The sequence below is a fragment of the Ranitomeya variabilis genome, chromosome 2 (genome assembly GCF_051348905.1).
Source record: "Ranitomeya variabilis isolate aRanVar5 chromosome 2, aRanVar5.hap1, whole genome shotgun sequence".
In the NCBI taxonomy this organism is placed as follows: Eukaryota; Metazoa; Chordata; class Amphibia; order Anura; family Dendrobatidae; genus Ranitomeya; species Ranitomeya variabilis.
In genome coordinates this window covers 26,813,585-26,840,133 of record NC_135233.1, presented here as the reverse complement: position 1 = coordinate 26,840,133, position 26,549 = coordinate 26,813,585, and the positions used below count along the sequence as shown (strand labels likewise).

The 26,549-nt window shown below is 46.3% G+C and overlaps 1 protein-coding gene across 1 annotated transcript; it reads right to left on the bottom strand.

Moving 5' to 3' along the window:
- Positions 1–1,058: 1,058 nt before the first annotated feature.
- Positions 1,059–25,664, bottom strand: LIN9 (lin-9 DREAM MuvB core complex component). The gene is made up of 15 exons (XM_077282155.1): positions 25,446–25,664; positions 17,349–17,381; positions 13,474–13,562; positions 13,114–13,218; positions 11,719–11,852; positions 11,444–11,569; positions 9,204–9,361; positions 8,715–8,848; positions 7,932–8,051; positions 7,275–7,376; positions 6,965–7,045; positions 6,446–6,571; positions 4,691–4,870; positions 4,498–4,595; positions 1,059–1,284 (listed from the first exon to the last, which is right to left on the bottom strand). The coding sequence occupies exons 1-15, from the start codon at positions 25,540–25,542 to the stop codon at positions 1,179–1,181; spliced, it is 1,689 nt and encodes a 562-aa protein (XP_077138270.1). The 5' UTR covers positions 25,543–25,664; the 3' UTR covers positions 1,059–1,178.
- Positions 25,665–26,549: the final 885 nt, after the last annotated feature.

Genomic DNA, 26,549 nt, shown 5'->3' with positions numbered 1-26,549 from the left:
GTCTGCCTGCGGCCACCACCAGGGGGAGCTCACCACACGCCTTCAGTAAAGTACTGAGCTCCCCCTGGTGGTGGCCACCAAAACATCACTCTTTAATGCAATGGGCCGTGTGAAGGGAAGCGGACGTGGAGCTTTGACCCCGACACAGATCAGGACTAAGTAACGATCCAACTTAGAGGGAACAACTTCAATAAAAACATATGCAAACGTTAAAAAGATAAATGTTGCCATTTCAAGATCCCTACTTGCTGTTAGTGAATGGGAACATTTGTGCAGCAGATGGATTGAGCTTCTAGACTCGGATCGTTTTCACCGGATACCATTGCGGTTTGTAGTCAGCCGTGAAGTATTAGGTCTGTACAGATTAGTTTTGTTTTTGTCTTTCTGTATTGAAACATCCAGAGCAGCAAGCAGAGATCTTGAAAATCGAACTTTTAACTGAAAGCTGATTAAAGAGTCTCTGTCGACGCTCTCGAACTTGTACCGGACCATGAAATGTTGTTCCTGGAGCAGCTTTAGTTATAGCTCTATGTCCCTCTGTTATTCCTCCTGGAAATGTATGAATTGACAAAGCCTCTGCCTGTATAGACACATGAAATGGTAACGCCCAGTTGTCAAATTACTCCGACATTTCCTGGACGAATAACGGAGGAACAGATTTTTATAAAAACCTGCTGCGGAATGGTTATTTCATGAGCAAAACAAGTATTAATTAAAACTGATATTGAGAGCCAACAGGTCGTCTTTAATTACATAAAAAAAGAGGAATTAAATATAGGAGTCCAAAAATCATTTCATGAAAAAAAAACCAAAACAAAATTCTTCTTGCATGTCCCCAAACTTTTCGGGGGGTGTCCTTCACAGACAGGTCATCGGAAATCCCTCTTAAAAATCCACAGTCTTTTCTGCGATGTCCAGGACGGAGGGTCGTCTGCGCGGATCAGTGGGCTGCTTCAAATCCGCAAATTGGCGCTAATTTTTTATTTATTTTTTTAATTGTGGCTCGGCAAGTAAAGTAGGTGAGGTCCGTAATGCTGGTTCAACTTTTTTTTTTGCAATTTTCTTTCTTTTTTTCTTCTTTTAATACAAACAAGAGTCTATTATCTGCAAATTATAGACAAGTCCGGCTGGAAGGGAAAAAAAACAAAAACAAAACGATAAAGCCGGTGTGTGGGTTATCAGTCCCGGTTTGTGTTATTGGCGGAGAAGGCGTGCAGGTTTCCCATCTGACTCAGTCCGCTCTGAATGTGCGCCACGTGGATCTCGACGTTGTTCTGAAAGCAGCTGCAAGGAGAGACAAACACATGGGGTATAAGCCTCGGGAATGACTCCGTTCACTGACAGCAAGCATGGATCTTACATAGGGCGAGAGCCTGACACTAGTGACGCACAACCCTGCCTTCTGGAAATCGTGTCCGATAGGAGATCCTCTTACGGTTCGGTTCCCCGCGGTAGTTCTTACCGCCACATCCGGTCCCTTCCTAATGCCCACCCCATCACAGGAGAGTCCCGCAGCGGCCCCCCAATATCAGCAGAACCAACACACACTTGTTTTTGTAGGCCCCGATATTAGGATATTAATGTCATCCATCATTTTGGGGGTCCCTACTGTTTCTGTTGAGGGGATATAGGTTGGAGACGGGATGGAGGAGGTTAATAAAATCGATATCAGAGGGAGGTGTGATAAATCCGAAAACAGTCCTTCATGCACAGGCCGGGTTTTATGGGGCAGGTGTCGCACTGGTAGATGGTGTCCTTCCTTATCCCCCGCTTGGAGCACACTCTGCACCTTTTTTGGGACCTTCCCTTTTTTCCAGTTTGGGGAACTTCGCTAGGAAAATGTTGCCCCGCTACGACACGGGTGGTCCCGCTGGTAGAAGACGTGCTTGCGCCCTGCGATTCCTTGTTCCCGAAGATTGGGGAGGTGTGATAAATCCTAAAACAGTTCCTCATGCACAGCCCGGGTTTTACGGGGCAGGTGTCGCACTGGTAGCTGGTGTCCTTCCTGATCCCGTTTTTGGAGCACACTCTGCACCTTTTCTGGCTCCTTCCCACCTTTCCCGTTTGGGGAACTTTACTGGGAAAATGTTGCCCTGGCACGATACGGGTGGGCTCTATTTCTGAAGACATGCTTGGGGCCTCCTCTTCGGGGTCCCCGAGTAGTAGGTGCCTTATCACTTCCTCTTGAAATTCCAGAAAGGTTCCCCTGTGGCCGGCGCATTGGGAAAGCACGTAAGCATTATACAGCGCCATCTGTACGATGTGCACCGCCAGCTTCTTGTACCACAACCTCATCTGCCACGTGGCGCTGCACGGCTCCAGCGCTTGATCTGACAGATCGACCCCTGTCATGTACTTACTACATTCCTGGGCACAGACTGGCACGCGGGTCTCGGCACCATGTACTGAGACTGCAGTGGTGCTGTGCCCGTGTATTGTGGTGAACACGTGGACCTCCCTCTTGTCCTTATACCTGACGCACACTACGTTGTCGCTGCACAGGGCCTGACTTTCTCCTCTTCCAAGTTTTTGCCCTTGCAGTCTGGCAGGGAGGCCACTCTGATTTGCCCTTACAATGCCACAAGCCACAGTACCTCTGGAAGCCAGACACTTCAATAGGGGCACGCTGGTGTAAAAATGATCCAGGTAGAGGTGGTAGCCGTGGTCCAAATGTGGGTGCACTAAATCCCACACTATTTTACCTCCGATTCCCAAAAAGGGTGGACATCCTGGGGCTCCAACTCTGGAGCCCTTTCTTTCGTAAATCTTAAAGTTGCAGACATACCCTGACGTACTCTCGCACAGCTTGTGCATCTTGATGCCATACCTTGCCCTCTCTCGTGGCAGCGTCTGGCAGGAGTGAAGCCCCCATTTAAAATGTACCAGAGACTCTCCGACTGATATGTGCTTCTCGGGGGTGTACACCTCGGCAAACTTGGCACTGAAGTGCTCAATGAGAGGCCGAACTTTAAACAAGTAGTCATACCCGGGGTCTTCTCTGGGTGGGCACTTTGCGATGTCGTTATAATGTAGGAAGCGGAGAATTGCTTCAAAACGTGCCCTTGACATGGCAGCGTGGAAAATGAAGGTGTGGTACAAGAAGTCCCCGCTCCAATTATCCCTGATGGACGGCTTCTTCCATAGCCCCATTTTCAATAAAAGGCCCCAGAATCTCATCATCTCTGCTGCAGTTACGGGGGTCCACCTGTGTGGCTGGGCATAAATGGAGGTGGGGTTGTGGGCGATGAACTGCTGGGCGTACAAGTTTGTCTGGGTCACCATTAACTCAATGAAACCGTCAGTGAAATAGATCTTGAAAAAGTCAATCTTTCTGAGCCGGGCCGCAGCAAACTTGATCCCCGAGCTGCCCGTAAACTTTGGGATCAGAGGCTCGTAACTGTCTGGAGGGGTGGTCCATGTAAGGTCTCTAGACTCAGGGGCTGCCTTTGTGGTTGTCCTGGGGCGCCTTCTGCAGGGTTCCTCCTCGTCGGATGAGGAGGATGACAGAATGAGCGGTGTATCATCCTCGCTCGCTGACTCCGCGTCGGAGACAAGAAACGCATATGCCTCTTCTGCAGAAAATGACCTGTGGGACATTTTCATTATATGTAGGTTGCGCTTCAACACGTGGAAAATTTGTACACAAAAAAAAAAGTACGGAAAATTGGAAAAAGTTAGTTTGGTACAAAAACAAACAAACAAAAGGCACAATTACACTTCTTCTGAACTTCTCTAATGCTAAAGAACCGAGCAAAACTGGCACTGAAGGACGATCACAAGTAAAAGAAAAAAAAGAGACGTGACAAAAGGAAGAGAAGGCGGGGAATCAAGGGATATTAATACAGACACGATTTGGCACAAAAAAAAAAAAAAATATATATATAAAAATTTTCACCCACCATGACACATTGCTTTACTCCAACACAAAATTTTGCGTGGGTGATGAAAGAGACAACGGGCGCCTGACGTCAGTTTGAGCTGTGAGTATTCACTAATGGGAGTGATCGTCAAAGCAAATGGACTGTGATAGACTGATCTCTAGACCAGCGGCCATGACCGCGCCAACACAATATGCAGGGGGCAGACTATTTCACTGGTTTATGTTAACCATCTCCCTGCTGTGACGTAATAGTGCATCGCAGGCCGAGAAGGGTTACAAAAGCAGTAAATGCCCGAACTAGTGTCTCTCAATCACTTGCTTGCCATTGGGGCACAGTGAGGCAGAAAACCCCAAATCTGAGTGGGTGGGAAATGAGCGACAAGTTTGCAGGTGCCACAAATTTGAGTGGGTATCACTTCGTGCGAAGTAGGACCATAGAGGTGCGGACCACCTACTCAGGGTTAGAATGTGTCCCACTGGCTGTCAACACTAATGAAAAAGAACAATTAATAATATTCATAGAAAGGTTTTTTTTTTTGTGCCAAAAATATAGAATGAACAAAGTGGAAAAAAAAAAAAAAAAAGTATTGTGGCTTCCCACGTCATCCCCCACTTACCTGATATTAGAAGGGTTTATTGAATTCTTGATGTCATTAATTGAATCTGTTAAAGACTTAAATTCAAAAGAGTTCAGGTCTCCTCCTTCTGCAAGGCACTGCAAGAGAAAGGAGGACACACGGGTCACAGGGTGCGCTAGAGACCAAGTGCGGCCATCAAGATGTGAGCAGGGCTTCCTCGCGGGCCTCGTACTTTTATCTGCAGGAGGATGGCCGTGAGCCTGGATATCAGGTCCGTCAGGCTCTCGCTCTGCACACATGGCTGCCCACTGGACGTATTTGCTTGACGGAGCATCTCCCGAGCCTCCTCCTCGCAGCGCCGTCTCATGTCGGTCGGCTGGTTCGCTGGCTGAAGTCCCTGATCTTGAGCAACCTGTGCAAAAAGAATAATAACATATAATCAAAATATAAGACGGAGTTCGGTTGCTTTACATCACAGCAACGTCAACCATTTATGACACAGGATGGACCTTGTGGGAGCAGCAGTACAGGCAGCTACATAAAAAAAAAAAACAACAACTTTAAATGTTTGGTATTTAAAGTGATGCAAAAAAAAAATAATCAGAACTTTATATTAAGAAAAAAAAGTTAGTGGCGTCCAGTCTCTTATTTTTCTATCGTTGTAATTTTATGTGTCGATCTGAAGATTTTATTGGTACCATTTTGAGCTATATATGATGTCTGAATTGATTTTTAATTCATTTTTTAGGGAGGTGCTGCAACTTAAAAAGAACAATTCTGGAGTTTAATTTATTTTATACACAAAATTTACAGTATGGACTAAATTATTTAACATTTTGAAAATGGGAATTTTTGGATGTGGCCACATAGGAGAGAAAAAAAAAAATATATATATAATGATAATTTTATATATATATATATATATATATATATATATATATATATATATATACATACATACATACATTTCTTTGTGTGTTGGGAAGAAAAAGATGAATCAAACCCACATTTTTTATTTAATATTTTTTCCAATATTTTTTTTTCCAGTCATTATAGAAGACTTCAGCCTGCCGTTTTGACATCAGCATTTAAGTGGTTAAACAGCCACAGTTGGCGCTCGCTCCAATCACCGCTCTATCACAGGCGGGTGCTGGCTGTATAACACAACCATCACTTGTCCTGCAGCTCCACAGCCGGCTACCTACGTGACTGGTTTGTTTTCATGAAAATTGCAGGGTACGGCCAGAGGACCACAGTGTAAATAACGCACTTTTTGACCAGAATGGGGAAAAACTGCGGAAAAAATGTGAATGAGATTTAGAAAATTAATTTGCTTTGCTGTTACTGAAAAATGTGCTTTTTTTTCTCTACAGGAACATAATACATAAAAAAATGCTCCTTGTAAATAAGCTCTGCGGCTCCGATTAGATGAATGCAGCAAATCACAAGATAAAAACATCTTGGGGTGTAAATAAAAAAAAAAAAGGCCCCAGCAAAGGTCAGAATCTGGTCACTGCTTCATCAGATGCTAAATTCACTAACTTTTTTTTTTGTTTAAATACGTTAATTGTCTGAACTGTGAAGAAACCTCAAACACTGACTAAATTGCAAATGAATTTACAAACAGTGCAGGGAACACAACAATGCAACAAGTCAGAGGATAGAAAATCACAAAAGAAACAAGAATAGTAAATAACGCACCTAAAGCAAAGTGTGAAAACCAGGAGGCTAGACATACTAATCAGAAAACCCAATATTAGCCGGCATCTGTCCTGTATACCTGAATCTTTGTAATTTAGCAATTTTGTCTTGCTTGTATCATATTATATATATATTACACACACATATATATATTATATATTCTCCTGCTGTGTTTGTCACCACTTGTGTGATCCCCCTAGCTTTCCCCCTTTTTTTTTTTTTTTAACTTTTTCTAAATTGCACATGGAAACAGTTCCGAAGCTGCAGCAAAGAAAGTGTTTGTCACCTCGTAGCAATGCTGCTGGACTTTATGAAGAACTTTATTAAGATCCTTGTTGAGCTGCTCCAGTTCCAGCACGATGGTGGCGTATCGCCTCTGGAACTCGATGCCGATCGGTGCAGAGTAAGATTTCTATGAAAGAAAGATTACATATATAAAAAAAAGGGGGGAAAACTACTACAGGGAAAGCCGATCATATATTAGTACTTTCTCAATGCTAATTCCTAAAGGGCCTCATTAATAGTGGACGATCAGTGACCGTTCGTTCGGCTAACTTTACTTCTTTTTCTGCTGTGATCGGTGGTCCTCCATCCATTATTCGGACAGAATTACTTTTCAGCAGATCTTACAGCAACGGCCGGTATCTGCAGTCAGTTGACATGTGTAAAGCTGTTGGTGACTCAAAAAAAAAAAAAAAAAAAAAAAAAAAAAAAAAAAGCCCCACAAATAGTGCGATATCCATGTAGGACACCCGGTATAAGGCCTCCATATATAAGACTAACTAAATAAAAGTATTAATCTCACCAGCTTTTCAGCTTCTGTATTCATGTCTTTTAGCTTTTTGATTTGTTCTTTTTTGATCATCAGGATCTTCGATAATCGGGTCTGAAAAAAAAAAGAAAAAAAGTCATAAATTCTGTAACGGAAAACCAAATGTATTCATTAAAGGAAAAACATTATCAAAAGTGGTAAATGATGGCGCATCCCAAAGAGAAGCCAGCACCTCGGGGAAAGGGCTGCAGCACTGGGAATACTGCTTTTCTCCGCTGTGGACACTAGTTTACATTTTTGCTGGACATAACCCCACTGATTTTCTCAAGTCCTTTCCACTTACCACTTGAATGAGGAATTCAACAGGGAATCCGCCTATAGTGTCATTGTCTGAACCAGCAGTTTTCGTTTTCCAAGATGATTGTGTCAACAAGGGATCCATTTCCTTTAACAGGTAATAACAAAAGTACAGGAAAGTTTATTTTTTTCATAACAAAAATCTGGAAGTGAAAATAGGTTCCACAAAATAACAATCCCAAAAACAAAGTATTCACCCCCCCCACCAGCCAGCTGCGAAGTGGCCAGGCCGCAACGAGCGGGACGCCAGAGACAGCCAGGCCGCAACGAGCGGGACGCCAGAGACGGCCAGGCCGCAACGAGCGGGACGCCAGAGACGGCCAGGCCGCAACGAGCGGGACGCCAGAGACGGCCAGGCCGCAACGAGCGGGACGCCAGAGACGGCCAGGCCGCAACGAGCGGGACGCCAGAGACGGCCAGGCCGCAACGAGTGGGACGCCAGAGACGGCCAGGCCGCAACGAGTGGGACGCCAGAGACGGCCAGGCCGCAACGAGCGGGACGCCAGAGACGGCCAGGCCGCAACGAGCGGGACGCCAGAGACGGCCAGGCCGCAACGAGCGGGACGCCAGAGACGGCCAGGCCGCAACGAGCGGGATGTAACGAGAAGCCATCCAACCTTAAAATGCAGGTTAGGGTTCTCACCAAGATGGGGGACTGCACATGAGGCAGATGATGTAACCGTGGAGGAGTCATGTACATTCGGGAAGGCCGCTGTTTTTGACCGAAAGCAGCAATAGGCATAGTCTCATGGGGCTCGTTACTCTGTAAAACAAAGCAAAATCCAACATCAGCAGAGGTTACAGGCACCACACGTGATACACGTATTTACTAGCGATGGTAAAAGAGAAGAAGCCCTTCTGCAGCTCCCGTCAGCTGTGGTGTTCTGCCCGCTGCCAGTGCTGGTAACCGCTAATCAGTGCGGGTATTGGACGCCCATCAATCTCATTGATTTGCTATCATAGATGGTGGAAAACCTATTTAAGCAAAATTCTGATAATTCAGAAACAAAGTGTTGAAAATCTCACTAGTCCAGGATGTGCCTGAAAGGGCCACGATTTGGATCAGAACCTTCAAATATATTGGACAATCTGTATTATAAACCCAAGTCAGACACGTACGGCTGAGCGATCACTGCGTCTGTGCACTCAGCCTACATTATACATCGGGAGATTTTTTGCAATGTTCCCATAGCCCCACATTCACCAAACCAAGGCCAAATGTGTAAAGCGTCCGTAAACCACATTATTACTATTATTTTCTTTGCTGCATACGAAAGTCCTTAAGACTGCACTTTCCAGTTATCAGACAAATTTATCACCTATCCTGTAGTGTGGCAATAAAAAGCCTTCTTGCCAAAACCCCTGTAAGGTAAGTCCTGTATGAGGAAGATCAAAACAAGGCATCACAAGGAGCCATTACACTTACCAGGACCTCATAATCTGGGATGGTATGAGTGCCGAGGCCACTTCTATCAAACGTCACCCTGTAGGTAGAGTTCTGGGTATCTACAGCGTCAATCTGGCCAGTGAACAAGCCGTCATGGATGCCACGCAGCCGGGCTGTGGAGAAACGGAGACATTTACTGGTGGATGAAGAGCCTTCTACATTCATGTAAAACCACGTTATCAGCTGCATGATAAGAGTTTTGATATCCATTCTGTGGCTTTAATATTGTACAGCTGGCACCAGACACGCCCCCTCTCTACAGCCGGCGCCAGACATGCCCCCTCCATACAGCTGTCACCAGACACGCCCCTCCATACAGACGCCATGTCAGATTACCCCCATGCCTCCCGCTCACCGACAGAGGTAGCTGTACGGCATGAGCAAAGCAATGCACAAACAGTCTATACAGAGCCAGCCCCTATTTCTGAGCGGTCGCACAAGGGTGATGCCCATAATGATTATCCTTACCTGTAACTTTTGTTCCTATAACCAAAGAAAGTGGTATTTCATCTGGGAGGTCTTTGAACTGTGAAACATCTGCAACCTTCCTCTGCTGCAACAGCCTTATCTTCTGTCGCTTTTGCTCTAGAGCTGATCTCTCCTCTTCAAAGAACGCAGAAGAACATCTACAGATACAGAATATAGATATCACTGACCGGAGCATTCACCGACAGCAAGACAGTGCTTGAGAGAATTAAAAGAATCAGCATGACTTGTTCCCTCATACAGGAATAATCCCAATGTGATCGTCAGCTACATAACCACTATAATACCGCCCTCTACAAGAACATTACTATAATACTGCCCCCTATGTACAGGAATATAGCTACTATAATACTGCTCCTATGTACAAGAATATAATTACTATAATACTGCTCCCTATGTACAAGAATATAACTACTATAATACTGCCCCTATATACAAGAATATAACTACTATAATACTGCTCCTATGTACAAGGATATAACTACTATAATACTGCCCCTATGTACAAGAATATAACTACTATAATACTGCCCCTATATACAAGAATATAACTACTATAATACTGCTCCTATGTACAGGAATATAACTACTATAATACTGCTCCCTATGTACAAGAATATAACTACTATAATACTGCCCCTATGTACAAGAATATAACTACTATAATACTGCTCCCTATGTACAAGAATATAACTACTATAATACTGCTCCTATGTACAAGAATATATCTACTATAATACTGCTCCTATGTACAAGAATATAACTACTATAATACTGCTCCTATGTACAAGAATATAACTACTATAATACTGCTCCCTATGTACAAGAATATAACTACTATAATACTGCTCCTATGTACAAGAATATAACTACTATAATACTGCCTCCTATGTACAAGAATATAACTGCTATAATACTGCCTCTATGTACAGGAATATAACTACTATAATACTGCTCCTATGTACAAGAATATAACTACTATAATACTGCCCCTATGTACAAGAATATAACTACTATAATACTGCCCCTATGTACAAGAATATAACTACTATAATACTGCCTCCTATGTACAAGAATATAACTACTATAATACTGCTCCTATGTACAAGAATCTAACTACTATAATACTGTCCCTATGTACAGGAATATAACTACTATAATACTGCTCCTATGTACAAGAATATAACTACTATAATACTGCCCCTATGTACAGGAATATAACTACTATAATACTGCCTCCTATGTACAGGAATATAACTACTATAATACTGCCTCCTATGTACAAGAATATAACTATTATAATACTGCCCCCTATGTACAGGAATATAACTACTATAATACTGCTATTATGTACAAGAATATAACTACTATAATACTGCTCCCTATGTACAAGAATATAACTACTATAATACTGCCCCTATGTACAGGAATATAACTACTATAATACTGCCCCCTATGTACAGGAATATAACTACTATAATACTGCCTCCTATGTACAGGAATATAACTACTATAATACTGCCTCCTATGTACAAGAATATAACTATTATAATACTGCCCCCTATGTACAAGAATATAACTACTATAATACTGCCCCTATGTACAAGAATATAACTACTATAATACTGCCCCTATGTACAAGAATATAACTACTATAATACTGCCCCTATGTACAAGAATATAACTGCTATAATACTCAAAAACACAGTGACTAGTTTGGCTCCTTGTGTAGAATCCAGATAGAGTAAGGGTATGTGCACACGTTGCGGATTTGGCTGCAGATCCGCAGCGGATTTGACGCTGCGGATTCGCAGCAGTTTTCCATGTTTACAGTACCATGTAAACGTATGCAAAACAAAATCCACAGTGCACATGCTGCGGAAAAAAATGCGCGGAAATGCTGCAGCTTATTTTACGCAGCATGTCAATTCTTTGTGCTGATTCCGCAGTGCTGATTTACACCTGCTCCATAATTGGAATCCGCAGGTGTAAAAACGCAGGTGAAAACCGCGGTAGTAAAATGCAGGGCGTTTTACCTGCAGATTTTTCAGATTCTGCGTGGAAAAATCCGCACAGGAATCTGCAACGTGTGCATATACCCCTAAAGTCAAGCCCATGATCAGATCTCGTCCTGTTGCCCACGTTCCCCCTTATTGATGACATTTTCCAGCACAATTTCGCTCACCAGACAAATGATCAGTCAGTGATAATTAGTGAATTACCTTCGGGGTTTCCCCATCAGTCGTCTAATTTTCCCCCATTCCACTCTGGTTAGTTTTCTTGTCTTAAGATTTGGAAAAGATTCTTTTAGGCATACACAGAAATCATTATCACCTTCAAAAAGAGGCCTGAAATAAAAATTTAAAAAAAGAGAAAAAAATAAATCAGACTAGTTGTATTTTTCAGTCATCTTGCACGAAGCCTTCGAGATGACTATAGTGGCTGCGAGTGATAAAAAGACACAGGAGAAAAGTGACAAGTTTTTGCTGGTACTCACTTGTCGATATTAGAATAAAACCACTCGTATATACACCATTTATGCGCCTTGGGAAGTTTTAATAGATTGCGGAGCCTGTAGCCTATTTTCTGTGATGCTTTTTTCACTGGTGTGGTCGAGATGGCTGTAAACTTCTGTAACGAAAAAAGTCGCGTTCAGTAAAATAAATACATAATAATAATAAAAAAAATATTGCTAAAGATACAGTCAGAATGCCTAGGCAATGTGGTGACACTACGGTCAAATCTTCATGGTGGGCCGCCTCCTGCTTGACGGATAGCTTCTATGTTGTGACTTCCCACAAAAGGCTCTTCAGTCAAGCAGGAGGCGGGGAATAGAGCTGGAGTGACAAAGGCTTCATATCTACCATAGTCTGTCAGCCAATTTGTCAGTAATCGATGAACAGACTGGCCATGTAAAGGTATTGCTGGCCTTGTCTTTTAAAGGGCTAGATGTGTATAAAAGTAATTTAAGGGGTGAATTCCTGCTGACCGATTTTCTATAAAAATACGTCATATGTATATACTCTGAGTGCGTTTCCACAGTTGTTTTCACAAATTCTCCAACTCTTATGAAAACTTACGTTTTTTTAACTGCTCCAAAAACTCAGTGTGAACACACTGGAGGTGGACAAGTCTTAATTTTATTTTTTTTTTAATGATTTTTCAGACTTTATTTTTGCAAAAAAACCTCCATAAAATATTGTGTGCACATATTTTTTTCCACATATAAGAAAAACAACCATCAGTTTTTTGGTCAGTAGGCTTTTTTTTTCCTCTTTACCATAAGTGATTTTCTTGTATGGGAAATTATAAAACTTCTATTGATTAGAAGGTCAAAAACAGACAGTATAAAGACTGCATCCGTGTGCAGAGCCATAGACTTTAAGGTGCGTTTGGCTTGGAACAAAAACAGAAAAAATAAAAATAAAAAAGAATAGATAGGTTGTTCACAGATAATGGGTATGGGTTCTGTGAAAACCTAAAAACGAACATCTAAATGAAAGCCTTAAACGCAGAGGGTGCAAATGCTAATGAAACCCAATTGCAAACCTTATTTTGTAACCCCAAATACATGTATTTGGGTGGAATTAATACCCCCAGGTGGTGACCATATTCTTTTTTTAAAGCTGTGACCACAATGTGCAGTTTTTAGTCCGGAACCTGGCAAAGAGGCGATGGAAGTTGGAGCCGCTGTAGGGAAAATGTATCATGGTCAGCCAGATAAATGCCCATCCGTGTAAAATCAGAGGGTCTTTTAGAGGAAAAGAGAAGTCCTCATTACATATGGGGTCTTCACATGACAACCCCTTTAAGGGATCCTTTTATAGGACCTTCGGCAGACAGAATACAAACTGTGCTGGACATAAGGGCTCAATGGGTGAACGCGGGTCACCTGCGGCGTCAGCGGCGTTTTCTGGTTCCTTTTTGGCGATCTGGTGTTTATCTGCCGATCTTCTTCGTCACTTATGAGTCTGCTCCGTTTAGAGCTCCGGGGCGTCTACAGAAAAGATATCACGTTAGGTATGACAGCAGGAGAAGTTTAAGGGGGTACTGCGAGCTGGGGTCCCTTCCGAAGGGGGTCTCACCCAGCCCAGCATCGGACCGTTATAAACTCTAGTGCCCACTATTAAAGGGTTAATCTCATGACTGACAACTATATTCCAATTGAATGTTACAGGCAAAAAAAAAAAAAAAAAAAATTTCCATAAAGGAGATCCAAACTTTTTTCTCTTGACGCAGATACGCTACTCACCAGCTCAGTGACCGGGCTGTTACCACCTTTCCAGGTCAGGGTTTTTTGAGGCGAGAACTTTTCATTCCACGTAGTCGATAAACTTCCTTCTGTAGAAAAACCAAGAAGAGCAGCCGTGGGTTCACACTCTACGACGGGCAAACAAGCGGCCACACCGTCCATACTTTATAGTGAAGATCTGTCCTGCTTTTTTTTTTACCATTACTACTCAGGTTATGTTCACACTTGGCAGATTTATAGGATTTGCAGGATTTGGAAAATCAACAGTGAATCACACGGGAGTAAAACTGTAAAGGGGACTTGGCGGTGAACCAGAGTCACATACCCTAAATACTCAGGATCAGTCGAGGTCTCAAAGGTTGGACCCCAAGGAACCCAGAGTGTGGGCATCTCCTAGTGATGGGGATTATCCAGCCACGCGCTGACATCGATGGTCGAGAGACAACTACCTGGCGGCCGGCCGAAGCTCCGCAAGTATCCTGCACACAGTCCATTAACTAGAACAGGAGCAGAGCAATGTGCAGACCCCCTGAGCACATGGAGGGATACGACAGACTCGTCCCACCGAGCGTGCAGTGGGCCGGAGAGCAGGTCTACAAAACCCCCTGAACTATTGTCAATTCTTTTGTGCTGAGACTTTTTTTTTGCAGCCATTTGTGGAAACTACTGCAGTTTTAGTCTTTACTTTAGGCATCTTATAATGAATGATTGTAAAATAATATCACATTAACCCCTTAGTGACGGAGCCAAATTTTTGAAATCTGACCAGTGTCACTTTATGTAGTAATAACTCTGCAATGCTTCAACAAATCCCAGTGATTTTTGAGACTGTTTTTTTCGTGACACATTATACTTTATGATAATGGTAAATTTAGGTCAATATGTTTTGTGTTTATTTGTAAAAAATATCAAAAATTTGAGACAAATGTTAAAAAATTAGCAATTTTCAAAATTAGAATCATTATCCCTTTAATCCAGATGGTCACACCACAGCGAACCATTAATAAATAACCCCCATGTAGGCTTTACATCAGCACCATTTGTAACATGTTATTTTATTTTGATAGCATTTTAGGAAGTTTAAAAATGTAGCAGTAATTTTTCATTTTTTCAAGGAAATTTACTAAATTTATTTTTTTAGGGACTTATCCATGTTTGAAGTGACTTTAGGGGTCTCATATATTGGGAAATCCCCAAACGTGATACCATTTTAAAAACAGCACCTCCTGACATATTGAAAACTGCTGTCAGGTAGTTTATTAACCCTTCAGGTGCTTTACAGGAATTAATGCAAAGTGGCATGACAGAAATGAAAATGTGTATTTTTACCACCTAAATGCCTCTAACTTCTGAACAGATTACTAGAGCAGTCAGACTCTAAGGCCGGAGACACACTGGTGCGAGAGACGGCCGAGTCTCGCTGGTTAAAAGCAAGCTGTGGCACCTGCACTCTGGAGCGGAGCGTGCGGCTCCATAGCAATACATGGAGCTGCACGCTCAGCTCCGGAATGCAGGTGCCACAGCTTGCTTTTAACCAGCGAGACTCGGCCGTCTCTCGCACCAGTGTGTCTCCGGCCTAAAAGGTACCTTCACACTAAACGATTTACCAACGATCACGACCAGCGATACGACCTGGCCGTGATCGTTGGTAAGTCGCTGTGTGGTCGCTGGGGAGCTGTCACACAGACAAGCTCTCTCCAGCGACCAACAATCAGGGGAACGACTTCGGCATCGTTGAAACTGTCTTCAACGATGCCGAAGTCCCCCTGCAGCACCCGGGTAACCAGGGTAAACATCGGGTTACTAAGTGCAGGGCCGCGCTTAGTAACCCGATTTTTACCCTGGTTACCATTGTAAAAGTAAAAAACAAACAGTACATACTCACATTCTGATGTCTGTCGCGTCCCTCGGCGTCAACAGGGTTAAAACTGCTTTCGGCAGGAGCGCTGGTAATGCTGCCGAGAGCTTCCCTGCACTGAATGTGTCAGCGCCGGCCGTAACGTCACCGCTGTGCTCTGCTTTACGGCCGGCGCTGACACAGTGCAGGGAAGCTCTCGGCAGCAGCGCATGCAATAGCAGCGCTCCTGCCGAAAGCAGTTTTAACCCTGTGGACGCCGGGGGACGTGACAGACATCAGAATGTGAGTATGTAGTGTTTTGTTTTTTTTTAACTTTTACAATGGTAACCAGGGCAAATATCGGGTTACTAAGCGCGGCCCTGCACTTAGTAACCCGATGTTTACCCTGGTTACAAGTGAACACATCGCTGGATCGGCGTCACACAAGCCGATCCAGCGATGACAGCGGGTGATCAGCGACCAAATAAAGTTCTGGACTTCTAGCTCCAACCAGCGACATCACAGCGGGATCCAGATCGCTGCTGCGTGTCAAACACAACGAGATCGCTATCCAGGACGCTGCAACGTCACGGATCGCTGTCCTTCTCGTTGGAAAGTTGCTCAGTGTGAAGGTACCTTAAGGCCGCTATTTGGTCATGAATTGCCATGGCAAACATCAGGACCACACAATCATGATCTGAGGGCACCAATTGGGATTAGGAGGAAGCCCCCACACTCTGTTAACCATATATAATGATGTAGTCACTATTTACAGCAGCATCTAAGGGGTTAAACAAATTTGGACGGTGCAAACACTGATCGTGGCTGATGCAGAAAGTTGTAAGCTATAGTGCACAACCGACAGATGCTGGATTGTTACCTGTATGGGGAGGCTATTCTCTTACATGTCAGGTCAGTTAAAAGACGTATTGGCTGTCATTAAGGGGTTAATGGGGTCTTATCCTCTCACAAAATGAGTAACAATGCAAAGTGCTTGCAAAAAACGAGCAACTTATTAAAAATTCTCTTGGGTATAGCTTGTTGCCCAGGGTGTCAGACTGCATAGGCGGCAATCAGCGATGGATGGTCTCGTGGCCCACAAGCCAGGGTCCGCACCCCCCCAGTCAGCCAGCGTCTGCACCTCCCCCCCACAGTGTGCACCTCCCGAGCCCCCCACCAGCCAGCACTACTCCCACGCCAGCATCTGTGCCCCCTCACCAGCTAGCCTCCGTGCCCGTCCGCACCAGTCAGCGTCCACACCCCCCTACAGCCTGCGCCCCCACAACAGGCAGCGTCAGGAGCCTCCCCCCACACCGCCAGTCAGCAGCAGAGGCCTGCCCCCACACTGCCAGCCAGCGGCCTCCCCCACACCGCCAGCCAGCATCAGAGCCCTCCCCCCATATCGCCAGACAGCGTCAGGGCCCCTCCACAACGCCAACCCCCACCGCCAGTGTGAGAGCCCCCCACCACTGCCAGCATCCACTACTTCCCCACCAGCATTTGTGCCCCCCCACCAGCCAGCGTCCACACCTCCCACATTCTGCGCCACCGCCAGCCAGGTTCCGAGCCCCCCCACCACCAGCCAGCATCCGAGCCCCCCCACCGCCAGCCAGCATCTGAGTCCCCACACCAGCCAGCATCCACTACTTCCCCACCAGCATTTGCACGCCCCCACCAGCCAGCGTCCACACCTCCTACATTCTGCACCCCCACCACCAGCCAGCATCCGAGCCCCCCCACCGCCAGCCAGCGTCCGAGCCCCCCACCACCAGCCAGCATCCGAGCCCCCTCCCCACCACTATACGAGACCCCCACACACCCACCAGCATAAGAGGCCCCCCAACCTCCTCATGTTCCAGAGGCAGAGGACTTGGTTTGCAGCATCAGAGAGCTCACAGTTCAGGCCATAAGCCCTGGAAAGTAGGATGCCGGGAGGAAGTGCACTTCTTACAACTGAAACTTGAGACAAACTCGTGAAATATCTGCATGTCTACGAGTCCCCCGAGCGCAAAACATATTGGGGTAAGGAGAATCTTACCTTTCAGACTGACAAGCGCTTTCGCTGAAGAATCTATGGAGACATAAACAATATATAAAGCAATGAGCGGACCCCCGGAGCACAGAGGATGGGGCGTGAATCATTCATGGGGTATAACCCTTTGAACATCACTTCACTATGGCAGATAATAACGGCACTGACACTTGTCAGAAACCCAACAGTTGCAGGCATAAAATACAATAAAACGAATAAGACGACGCAGCCTTAATGACACTATCGAAAGGCGAGAAGTTGGCACCAAGACCCCCAGGGGCCGCTAATGTCCCAGTGACACAATTAGATCAGAAGGTGGAATCCAGATGTCTTCTCCTCAACATCATCTGTTGGGTAAAAGTCATGAAGTTCCCAAGTCGTAAAAGTCGCCCAGCCTACCCATCTTTGCTCCAATATATGGGGCAAACTGCAAGTGTTGGAAAAATTGTGGTCGCGGAATCTCAGATTTCTTCTCCGTTCGCGGCTAAAGCTAAATTCTGGAAGCTCCATGTTAGGGTGCAATGCACTGCGGGAGCTCGGGGATAACCGTGCACATAAGGTTACCGACGCCAGATTTTGGTTGGGGGCACTGATCATACCAGATCTTGACCTTCCTTATGGTATTTTAGCTGGAAGGTCGCTGACGAATTCTCCCTCCCATGTCCTAGTCTGTCAGGCAATGACGGGTTCCGGAGAACCTAATGGGCCCCCATCCATCAAGCCGGGCTCATCAGAATACTGGAGAAAAATGGTTAGAAATGTCGCAAAAATATAGCGACTTGGCGTTTTTACTCCAGTCCTTCATCGCTCTGATAGATCCTTTACACGACTGACTTTAACCCCTTTACCCCCGAGGGAGGTTTGCACATTAATAACCAGGCCCCAGTCAATTCTGACCACTGTCCCTTTATAACTCTGGAACGCTTGAATGGATCCCGGTGATCCTGACATTGTTTTCTCGTGACATATTGTACTTCATGATCGTGGTAACATTTCTTCAACATAATTTGCGTTGCTTGTAAATTTGTCGAAAATTTTGCAATTTTCAAATTTTATTTTACTTTTTATGCCTTTAAAACACAGTGTAAATAACATTTCCCACATGTCTACTTTACATCAACAGAATTTTTGAAACAAAATGTTTTTGTTAGGGAGTTATAAGGGTTAAATGTTGACCAGCGATTTCTCATTTTTACAACTTTTTTTTTTTTTTTCAGGGACCACCTCACATTTGAAGTCACTTTAAGGGGTCTATATGACAAGAAAATACCCCAAACTGACACCTTACTCCGAAATTAATGTAACGTGAAAGGAAAAAAAAACAAACTTTTTTCACTTAAAATTGTATTTTAGCCAAAAATGTTTTATTTTCAAAGGTAAAAGGAGAAAATGGACCTCAAAATTTGTTGTGCAATTTGTCCCGAGTATGCAGATACCCCATATGTGGGGGAAAACTGCGGTTTGGGTGCACAGCAGGGCTCGGAAGGGAAGGAGTTACGTTTGCAATGCAGAGTATGATGGAACGGTCTGCACGCTTTTGCAGAGCCCCTGATGCACCTAAAAAGTGTAAATGCCCCCCCCCCCCCAAAGTGACCCCATTTTTTAACTGATCTAATGTTTCCTGGTATGTGAATTTTATAATGTGTTGGCATACGAGAGTGGTGTAGTGTATGTCAGTCGTGTAGTGTCCGTCGTCAAGTTGTCATATGCGAGTTGTGTAGTGTCGGTCGTCAGGTTGTCATATGCGAGTTGTGTAGTGTCCGTCGTCAGGTTGTCATATGCGAGTTGTGTAGTGTCGGTCGTCAGGTTGTCATATGAGAGTTGTGTAGTGTCCGTCAGGTTGTCATGTGCATGTTGTGTAGTGTCCGTCAGGTTGTCATATGCGAGTTGTGTAGTGTCGGTCGTCAGGTTGTCATATGCGTGTTGTGTAGCGTCCGTCAGGTTGTCATATGCGAGTTGTGTAGTGTCCGTCATCAGGCTGTCATACGTGAATTGTTTCAGTCAGAAATGATTTTAGTGGTTCATGGTTGTGGGGTACAGTGTGAAGCATTATTTCACACACAGAACAGGTTTATCAGGGGTGTCCCATTGATAACTGGTGTCCTTGTGTATCCCCCTCGGCACCTCTTTTGCGACCTTCCTTTTTTTATGGTTTGAGGGACCTCCCCCGGGAAATGTTGACCTGGTACGATAAGACCACCTTCAGATACGGACGTACTGGGGCCCGCTCCTTCCTGACCTCCAGAGATTAGCGCCATGATCACTACCTCCGGGAACTGAAGGTACGATGTACCGGTCTGTCCTGCACATAGTGACAGCAGGAGAGAGTTGAGCATTGCCATCTGTACGATGTGCACGGCCAGCTTCTTGTGCCACACCTTGGCCTTTCTCATGGCACTGTACGGCTGGAGGACTTGATCAGCGAGATCCATGTTCTTATTGTACCCCAGGTACCACATACAGTGGTGGTGGTGCTGCCGTCACCATGTATGGTGGTCAAGAAAAGGACATCCTTCTTGTCCTTGACACCAGCATCTTGTCGCTACATTGGGCTCTGATCTCACCTTTCAGAGCAGCAGCCCAATTAGCTTCTTGGGGAGGCCTCTGTGATTTTTGTGGACGGTGCCGTAGGCTTCGGTCGCTCGTGCAGAGGACTTGATCAGTGGGACACTGGTATAAAAGTTATCTACGTAGAGCTGATAACCTTGATCTAGCACTGGGTGCACCAAATCCCACACAATTTTCCCACTCACTCCTCCCAGGACAGGGGGGCACTCAATCTGGAAGTCCTTCCCTTCATAATCCGTAAACCTGTGGGTGTAGGAAGACGACTTCATGTGCCCAGATCCAAGATGGCACCAGAATTTTAAGCACTAGCACACAGGGCTGTGGAGTCGGAGCTTATTTTAGTGGAGTCGGATTCATGGAAATTGAGGAGTCGGAGTCAGAGGTTTGGCTTACCGACTCCGCAGCCCTGCTAGCACCGCGATTAAAGATATGACGTATCCATATGTCCAAGGTCAGTAAGTACCATATGGATAAGTCAAAGGTCGGAAAGGGGTTAAGGATGTGTTGACATTGGATCTTTTTCGGTATTTTGCGTTGAAAAAAAAAAAAAAAAAGATAAACACGCTAAAAAGAACATTCATCTCCATGAACAAACAGTTTGCTGCTCCTGTGACGGCTTTTCGGCTTCTTTTACACTTCAGACTTTCTAGTATGGTTATGGAATATAGTCACTAAAAAAATGCCGACATACAGTGCTGTGCAAAGGTTTTAGGCAGCTGTGGAAGTAATGCTTCACAGTAAGAACGCATCCCAAAATAGAAGTGATAGTTAATTTTTATCAATGAACAAAATGTAAAGTGAATGAACAAGAGAGAAAGGTAAATCCCATCAGTATCTGGTGACTGCCACTCTCCATCACTAGGTACTTGCACAAAGTTTATGGAGGATCTCGGCAGGAGGTTGCTCCAAACATCTTGGAGACCTGACCCCAGATCTTCTGTGTATGAGGCTTGTGCAGATCCTTCTGTCTCTTCATGTGATCCCAGACAGGCTGGATGATGTGAGATGAGGGCTCTGCGGGGGCCGGATCATCACCTCCAGGACTCCTCATTATTTACATTGGCTGGATGATGTTTAGGGTTGTTCTGCGCAAAAGAAATTTCAAGCAAACGAGACTCCTTCCTGATGGTATTATATGATGGGTAAGTATCTGCCTGGATTTCTCAGCACTGAAGACACCACGAAATGGGTAACAATAAAACCTGTAAATGCAGTGGTCGGCCAAGGAAACTTAGTGCAGCAGCTGAAAGACATGATTACTGCTGTTTAAAATCAGATGTCCAGCAGTGCCATCAACTCAGAACTGGCAACAACCAGTGGGATCAGCTACACCCCACCTATCTATTGTTCAAAGTAGTATGGCCAGAAGTGCTCTTCATGGGAGAATTGCGGCCAAAAACACCAGAACTTCCACATGGAGACAAGTCCAAGGGACCCATCTGTGCACAAAAATATGCAACTGGGGTGCAGAAAAATGGCAGCAGGAGCTGATGACGCACTGAGGAGTCGCAATGTGAAGTATTTGGGTGTAACAGAGGGAAATTTGCTCCTGAAGTGCAGGAGAGCGGCACAGTAATGAGGGTCTGCAGCACCAGTAACACGGTGGATGGAGGGAACCACAACTTAGTGGCTGCATTTTAGCAAACGGAGTCGAATTTTTTTCGGGATTAATGGAATCCAGAATGCTGATAAACACAGGCCGATAATTATCCATCATGTAATACCAGACTATTGGCTCCAAATTTATTCTGCAGCCGGACAACGACCCCCAACATCAAGCCAATGTCGTTAAGAACGAGGAGTCCTGGGGGTGATGATCTGGCACCGGAGCCCTGATCTCCCATCATCCTGTCTGTCTGGGGTCACATGAAGGATCCGCACAAGCCTTATACACAGAAGATCTGGGGTCAGGTCTCCAAGATGTTTGGAATAATCTCCTGCTGAGATCTTTCATAAACTATGTACAAGTGACTGAGAAGAAGTGATGAAGGTGACAGGCGCTCATCAAATATTAATGGGGTTTATATTTCTCTTTTGTCGCTTCACTTTACAACTTGCTAATTGATAAATACTTTTTTTTTTGCTTGTAAACTATGCAGCATTTTCCCCACACATTCCCAAAATATTTGCACCACATTGTACATACTGGCAAAACCGCACAGAAACCCACTTTACTCAATTATTCAGCACAATACGTCCGGCTCTGGAGAAGCCTCATCATAAGCACCGTTCACATCCATCCTAACAGTGGGTGATGGGTGCTGGCTTTTATAGGGGTGAGCACTTGTATTTGGGTCTGACTTCTGGGATGGCCGTTTTGGGTAGTGCTAGGCAATCGCCAAGATAAAATTCCCTGTGAATAATTGTCATAGACGATGTATACTATGGATGAAGGAATGAATGAAGCGACGGTACGAGACACCATGAAAGATAACAGCAGGGATGAGAAGAGGAAGAGGTAAATCAGTCTGGACCAGCGGATCATCCTGGTGCTGAAAGGACAGCGACCGGAAAAGCAAGAACGGACCCAAAGATGAGCTAAATCTGCAGCCCCCCGATATCCATGTGCCGGCCCCTCGGCTCTGTGCCACTGCCTCTACACACCCAAACAAGAGCAGCTACAGACCGCAACAAGCGCTGACAATGACAGCCCCTCTAACCCTGCCTGGGATGGGAGCGGAGGCCTATTCATACCAGGGGAGGGGAACAGCTGAGCAAGGAGGAGGCCATGGTGGGATAAACATCTCGGCCCCCTGTGGTAGCACTGACAGCTACAAAGGCTGCGGCCGCACACTACAACCCCCAACATCCAAAACTTGTGTAGACTGTGCACAATGCAATGATCCCTGCACCTATTTCTGAGCACATCGCTATGCTGGCGCCATACCTAAATCACTGCAGCAGTGTCGGGGGGTAAGGAAGGGGTTACAACATGGTCCTTTATGCCCATGCTCCCTCTGCTACAATAATGGACGCTGCATAAATCAGCAGCGCTCAGTACGAAGCAGCGACACTTCTATAATATATACACCCCATATACAGTGAGCCCCCAGAACAGTCCTTTTCCGGATGTCCCCTCTGATTTACAGTGCAGCACATCCTTGGGACGCTTATCCTGACTGTAGCAGGAAACAATGTGTGAACCCCAGACTATTACACACACCGATGTTGGAAAGACAAGTTGGGTGACCTAAAAGATGGATGATAAATAATCATAAGTGGGCACAGCCCCCTGAGAATAACCTTACATGATAAAAGCAAGAGTGCTCTGCAATTCCTCTTCCTTAATACCTGTATATATATAGCTCCTGTGCAGGCCAATGCATCACCATGGTTACAGACCATAAACAAGGACTGTGTGCAGTCAGATCCTACAGGCATCTTAATACCCAAATGTGGGGGGTAAAGATTCATAATCCCTTGATTTTGGGAGGGACAGCCTCCTCACTTATCTCTTCAGTGACACATAGGTGCGGATTTAATATACAGAACAAGTTCAGGGGTCTCAGCGCAGCATGAAATAGAAACAGAGACCTTGTTTTGATAAAATCCTTTTTTTATTAGCAGGAGATTACTTTCAGAGGACAACTAAACCTGCTGCCACATGGTCCTGCACATTTTGAGTTCTGTGTAACCTCGCCCACACCACTGATTGGCATCTTTCTGCCTATGCACAGCCTACAGAGGGCTGCCAATAAATTGTGTGGACGGGGTTATAGAGAGCTCAGTATTCAGAGTTAGTAGAGAAAATAAGGATTTTATCAAAACAGCAGTGACACATTGCTGGAATCAGGATCTCTGCCCCTACATCATGCTTCCCTCAGATGGGGTAGCAAAAACCTTGTGACAGATTCACCTTAAGCACCAGCTTTGGGGTACACAAGCCATTATATGTAGACAGTAAAGGGGCCAGGTTTTCCTCTTCAGGAAATGATGGGGCCCAATCTATCCAGGTGTCAGGACCTGTGCGCTGCATGTATAGTGAGGGCCCTAGAGCCGGGTTATACGTAGGAGTAACTGCAGTGATCAGAGTTTGCTCCATTTGCAGCAGTTTACTCTCTTGACAGCAGCTTCTAGGAGGTTGAAAATGGAGAAATGGTGTCCCTTCCAAACCTTATTCCTCCCCCACAATCTGACTGCGACACTGTCACAGTAGCCGGGGGGAAGGGGGCGCCTCTAGACTTTCGGATGCACACGTCCCACTGTTCAATGTCTCAGGACTTTTCGCACAACTTGCTGCTCTCTAACAAGGAGCTTAATGGCAAAATTCACAGCAGGTGTTTGATCCATGAATCGGCCAACAAATGTCAGGGTTTAATTAGAATTGGTATTAAACCGTCCCCCTCATCATGAGGCCAAGACGACCCCCAACAAGTGAGGACCAGGACCAGGGAGGATGTGACAGAGGAGGCCACTGAGCTCAGAGTCACAGAGACATCACAGGAGACAGAGACTGAAGAGTCACAGAACGGCAGAGAAGAGGACGTCCTCTGCCACATCCCGCACCGAGGACCCTTCATTGGGCACAATGCCCTTCAGGACCGGAGGATGAATGCCCCCCAACTCCAGGCACATTTTCAAACTAAAATCTAAAAAAAAAATAAAGTGCAAACAGTGAAAAAAACATATACATGGCAGAATGGGTCAATTTGCAAAAAGTGACAGAAAAAAAACAAAACAAAAAGTCGTACAGAGCCCAAAATGTTGGCAATAACTACAGTTCATACTGCAAAAAAAAAAAAAAATTCCCCAGAAAATACTATTGCTCTTGGGAGGCACAGACGGGTCCCCGAGGCCGGGGGGATGAACATCCCCAGAGCCGGACCAGGTCCTTACATGTGAGGCCCCCATCTCTCTGTATGACAGTGGGGGGCCGCACACCCCCAGAGCCGGACCAGGTCCTTACATATGAGGCCCCCATCTCTCTGTAGGACAGCGGGGGGCCGCACACCCCCAGGGCCGGACCAGGTCCTTACATATGAGGCCCCCATCATTCTGTAGGACAGCGGGGGGCCGCACACCCCCAGAGCCGGACCAGGTCCTTACATATGAGGCCCCCATCATTCTGTAGGACAGCGGGGGGCCGCACACCCCCAGAGCCGGACCAGGTCCTTACATATGAGGCCCCCATCTCTCTGTAGGACAGCGGGGGGCCGCACACCCCCAGAGCCGGACCAGGTCCTTACATGAGGCCCCCATATCTCTGTAGGACAGCGGGGGGCCACACCCCCCCCAGAGCCGGACCAGGTCCTTACATGAGGCCCCCATATCTCTGTAGGACAGCGGGGGGCAGACAGGTTGGGGGACGCCCCCCATCACACACTGAGGCGTTGAGGGCCAGGACCCCAGGCTGCTCCCCTCCTCCTATTGTTCCTGGCTGCAGCGCCCTCTGCTGCTGGGAGTTGTAGTCCCCCAGGTGACAGAGACGCCGGCTCCGCAGGGGCCCGTGGCCCTCAGTGACATGAGCCGGGTCTTTCCCCTCCCGGGCGGTGGCGGCTGTAGCTCCGGCTTCTCCCTCCGTCTTGTCACTCTTACCCTCCGCGTCCGCCAGGTCCGGGCCCTGCACGTCACCGCCGTCCTCCCCCTCAGCTCCGGTGGCCGCCGCGGTCCGGGCCGCCTTCATCCGCTTCATGTTGTCGAGTCACGGGCAGGACGAGCCTCCGTTGGGTTTGAACTCCCCTCTCTGCGCCGCCATTCGCGATCCCGCTCGCGTTGCTGGGCGAGAACGTGACGTCACCACTAAACACACGACGCGGCGGACGTGCGCGCCCATGAGCGGCCGCGGGGGTGCGCAGGCCGGGGTGGGAATACGCATGCGCGGTTGGTGGACAGGCAGGAGGCGGACTGAAGAGCTGGATGTGTCCGGGTGATTGCTGCAGAAGAGTCCGCAGACGCCATCGCCCGGGGTCATCTACGGTCTGCTTCCTACAGGACCTGCGGGAGGAGTCGGAGATAACGGGCATATCAGCAATGGGAAGTGTCCAGGACGTTCATTGTGAGGCGCCAAGCGGGTGACGTGGATCGTTACATCACCGCCTCCCGGACGCGTCGATGCCACGCCCCTCGGACTCCTGCACCTCACATCACTATAGGCACAGACCAGATCAGCCTCCATGGATCGGACTTGATTTTCCAGCAAATCCCACAGACGATTGAGATGGAAATCTGGGGTCACCTCGCCCCCTTGATCTCAGGCCGTGCTCTGCTTGTAGTGCAGCCCCCGCCCAGTCACAATGCCCCCTTGATCTCAGGCCGTGCCAGGGCCACATTGCCCCACACACGGCCCCTGGTGCCGCACACGTACCGTCCCTAGGATGGAGGAGGTCATACAAGCAGAGCGCCGCCTGCCGCCCCACGGACGATGCTCACTTACCTAGTACAGGGGGCTCTCAGCAGTGGACAGTATGGGCGATACCCCTACACCGTGCGCAGCTCTGACCGCTCGTAGGTGCAATGTGGTCACAGGTTTATCCCAACAGTGCGGAGCCAGAAGAGTCTGATTTCTCCTACTCCTGTACTTCACCTTCATATTAAACGGTGTAAGTTTCTTCTAGCAGTGCAGGGGTTAATCTGCTCAGTTGAGAGCTCCTGGCAGCTTTCCTGCATTAAGGCTCTCAGCTGTTCACTGTTAGCCACTCC